At 41.2% G+C, this 3,542-nt stretch overlaps 1 protein-coding gene across 2 annotated transcripts in view; it reads left to right on the plus strand.

Moving 5' to 3' along the window:
* The window catches only part of LOC109819647 (alpha-L-fucosidase 2), a 29,367-nt gene continuing 26,132 nt past the window's right edge, over positions 308-3,542 (plus strand). The window contains exons 1-3 of one of the 2 annotated variants that reach the window (XM_020385435.1): positions 308-604; positions 637-645; positions 719-724. In XM_020385435.1, coding sequence (XP_020241024.1) covers positions 504-604; positions 637-645; positions 719-724 — 116 coding nt within the window. In that variant the 5' untranslated portion in view covers positions 308-503. The remainder of the gene's footprint in view (positions 605-636; positions 646-718; positions 725-3,542) is intronic. The other variant, XM_020385436.1, reaches the window with a different exon arrangement.

Genomic DNA, 3,542 nt, shown 5'->3' on the forward strand with positions numbered 1-3,542 from the left:
GTGCCATCAAATCCTCAAACGCTTCCAATCAGTGTATGGCCAAAGCCTCAAAATGCATCGTTAAATTCTCAGCTCAAACTTCACGGGACTTGAACACCCGTGAAAAAATTATCGCATTCAATTAAAGTCATTATAGACTGTTAAACTTCACGGGACTTTAAGTCTCGTGAAGTTTCGTACTTTTTTAGTCAAAACCGACATAGTTTCAGCCCAACGGATGAAAGCCTGAAACTAGGTTAGTTTTAATAATTTTTTTTAGGATACGTCTTTTTTAACGAATATATTTGTAAATAGTTAGGTTTTCAAAATTTCTCCTTAAACCATCGCTAGCAAAACCGATACGCATGAAGCCAGAGAGAAAGACAGAGAGCCGCGTAAATTCGCGAGAAGGAACAAAACCTCACCTCGTCATTTCCCATGGCGAATCAACACAGTCCAAGAATCACGGATTCCTCCAATAAAGGTTGCATGCCCAGATTCTCCATTTCCGTTTCTGGTTCTAAATGGATCTTGAAGGCAAAGAAGAGGGCTGGGTTTGGGTCCGTCGCCCTAACGAAGGGGATTCGAAGTTCTGGGGATTAATGGATCCAATTCAGGATCCGCCTCTTGAAGGCAAAGAAGAGGGCTGGGTTTGGGTCCGTCGCCCTAACGAAGGGGATTCGAAGTTCTGGGGATTAATGGATCCAATTCAGGACCGATGCTGCTCCAATCGGAAACGGCCGCCTCGGGGCGATGATCTGGGGCGGCGTCTGCACGGAAACTCTCCAACTCAACCGTAATAAAGCTCTTTTTTTTCCCTTCTCTTTTCCTAATATTTTGTTCAGTTTATTATTTTCCGGAAACTGTAAGTTTTCTGATAGAAACTGTAAGTTTTCTGATAGAAACTGTTAGTAAGAGAAATTAACCAAGTGTTCTGCACGATCAGGAGCACAAGCAGTGATGAACATAAAAAAAAATCAAACAAAAATGAGTGAAGATCAAAAAGTAAATTTTCAGCTACTTGAAGTAATGTGTCAAACAGACAGAAGCGTATCACTTTGCTAATTTGTATTTCATAATTTTAGTATTAGTTTTTGCTTTTTAACACTTTTGTCAACCGAACGGGTTCCAATGGAGATGATCGAGTAACATGAAAAGTTATCAAAACACTATTTTTCAAACTCAGAGCCTGCGAAATGGAACATCTAGCCACTTCATTTTCTCACTTTCCATCTAGGTACCGTATTTCATCCACTTTCAACATATTGAGTCTGATGGGAGGAAGGGAGGGAGGGAGGGAGTTAAGGCAAATAGAAGTTCTAATTCTTAGAAAATCTCAAACTACAACTTTTTCTTTATATTCAAATTGCGAAGATCAATCTTGTTCTCGAGGTACAATTTTTATTAGTTTATTGTCAACAGTTTCAATATGAATTGCATAATTGGTGTCATAAATACACTCAAGATACAAGTTTTATTAGTTTATTGTCAACAGTTGCAATATGAATTGCATAATTAGTGTCATAAATATGATTAGTGAAGAAAGTTCGGGGCTAACTCTAGTTGGCTACCTCAAAGTGTGTCGAGATTTCTATGTCTAAGATTTCTTTGAGAGTTCCTGGTCCGTTGCATTAATAGCGGACCAAATAGATGTTTATCCTTGGATTTTTGTACCGATGCTGCGATGCAATGGTACGTATCTGTTTGGTGCATCATCAGTGTATTAGGGCCACTAAATATTTTCTTCCTTCTGAGGAAATTGTTGGATGGACAAGGACCACTGAATACTTTCTCCCTTTTAAAGGAGATGGTTGGATCAATAATCTGTTATTGATGATAACTAAATGTCGATCCAGAACTTTGGTGTAGTAGGTTTGCTGGCTAGAAATTTCATGACAAGAAAATATCTGCATGGCCCTTGTGGAGTGCCATTGTGTGCGAGAAACTGGTTACTTGGAACTTACTCCAAAATTTCCTCTGTACTTGAGACTATGGTTATAAACAAGTTCCTCCAAACATGTACATTGAGCTGAAATAGGGTAGTGAGCCTATTTGTTATCATGGTGTGGCTGTGAAAAAGGTGTTGCTTTCCCCTGGGAGATCAAACTAGAGCAAAAGCTCTCGCAGAAACTCCCCACAAGCTTATGCTTATTGCTTGTTCATCCATCCGAAGGCCTTACCTTCTGTGCCATTATGTGATTGGTTGTGGAAAATTTGTAGTAAAAAGAAATGAAGAAAAATTAATTTGTATTCCTTTAATCTCAGTTACAATTGGATTTTCTGATTACAAAAGAGAGGAGAATTGATGCAAATCCTCCTCTTTGTTGAAGTCTGGGTTCTTCACGGTGGTGATGGAGTGCCTCACTTGAATGCTCGTGTCGAATTTGCTCTCCGTTGACGATCCGAACATCTTGTTTCACTGGAATGTGATCTTCTCTTTACGATTTGACGTTGTGGAGAACTTGCGTGACAAGTTTAAAACTCTTGATGAGTTGATAACTCTGAACGAATTTGGAACTCTATGAAAGAGTTGATTTAACCGAAATCGGTTTGTCAGCCAAGGACGAGCTCCTCGTTGCTGAAGTTGAAGAGGACCTCCGTTGGAGAATGATGCCGATCCCTTCAGGCCCTTTTTGCTCCAGAAAATTCCCCCTTTACTGCCAAGTCCCAAATCCAAAAAGCCAGTCCCAACTCAATTGAGTTTTTCACTATTTATAGAGGATTTAGGGGTGTAATCGCTCCCTTAAATCTCTCATTAATGAGGGTTTAATAGGGTGTAACTGTCTCGCATAAATCTCTCCATGATAGGGTAGTGACCCCCTCAAATCGTGGGGAGAAAACGGTTCTGGAACCGTTCAAATCGTGCTTGAACGAGTCAAACGCTGAAAACAGCATTCTGGGCCCAAACTCTGCGTTTTAGACCTGAAACGCAGAGTTGGGCCTGTTTTAGGCTGAAAACGCACAGGTCGCGCTGTGCAGAGATGAACTCTGCGTTTTGGACCTGAGACGCAGAGTTGGGTTCTGCATGAACTGTGCGTTTTTGGACCTGAGATACAGAGTTAGGCTTCGTATGAACTGTGCGTTTCTGGACCTGGGATGCAGAGTTGGGCTCTGCATGAACTGTGCGTTTTTATCGTTGGACGCAGAGTTGGGCTCTGCATGAACTCTGCGTTTTTTTATCGTTGGACGCAGAGTTAGGCTCTGCATTTTAAGTCCACGAACTCTGTGTTTTTGATTCTGTAATGCAGAGGCGAGCCTTAGGCGGGCTTGGCGAGTTTCAGGCTAAGTCCAATGTTCAAGCGAAGTCCAGTCTTACAGATGGACTTCAGAACATAACATTCTGTGAAGAACATGTCATAACTTTCAAACCGTAAGTCGGAATTGGACGAATTATATATAAAAATCGGCTATCTTGACGAGACGGAGCCGACCAAACCAACCTCATAGGGATCGGTTTGCTCCGTCAGTTTTGCCAAATTCCTTACGGTTTGAGAGATATCTGCGTTTTGGTTTGAAGAGACCGTCGATTTGTAGTATCTTTTGCTAGAGCGTTGCAAAGATCG

Source organism: Asparagus officinalis, chromosome 8 (genome assembly GCF_001876935.1).
Source record: "Asparagus officinalis chromosome 8, Aspof.V1, whole genome shotgun sequence".
In the NCBI taxonomy this organism is placed as follows: Eukaryota; Viridiplantae; Streptophyta; class Magnoliopsida; order Asparagales; family Asparagaceae; genus Asparagus; species Asparagus officinalis.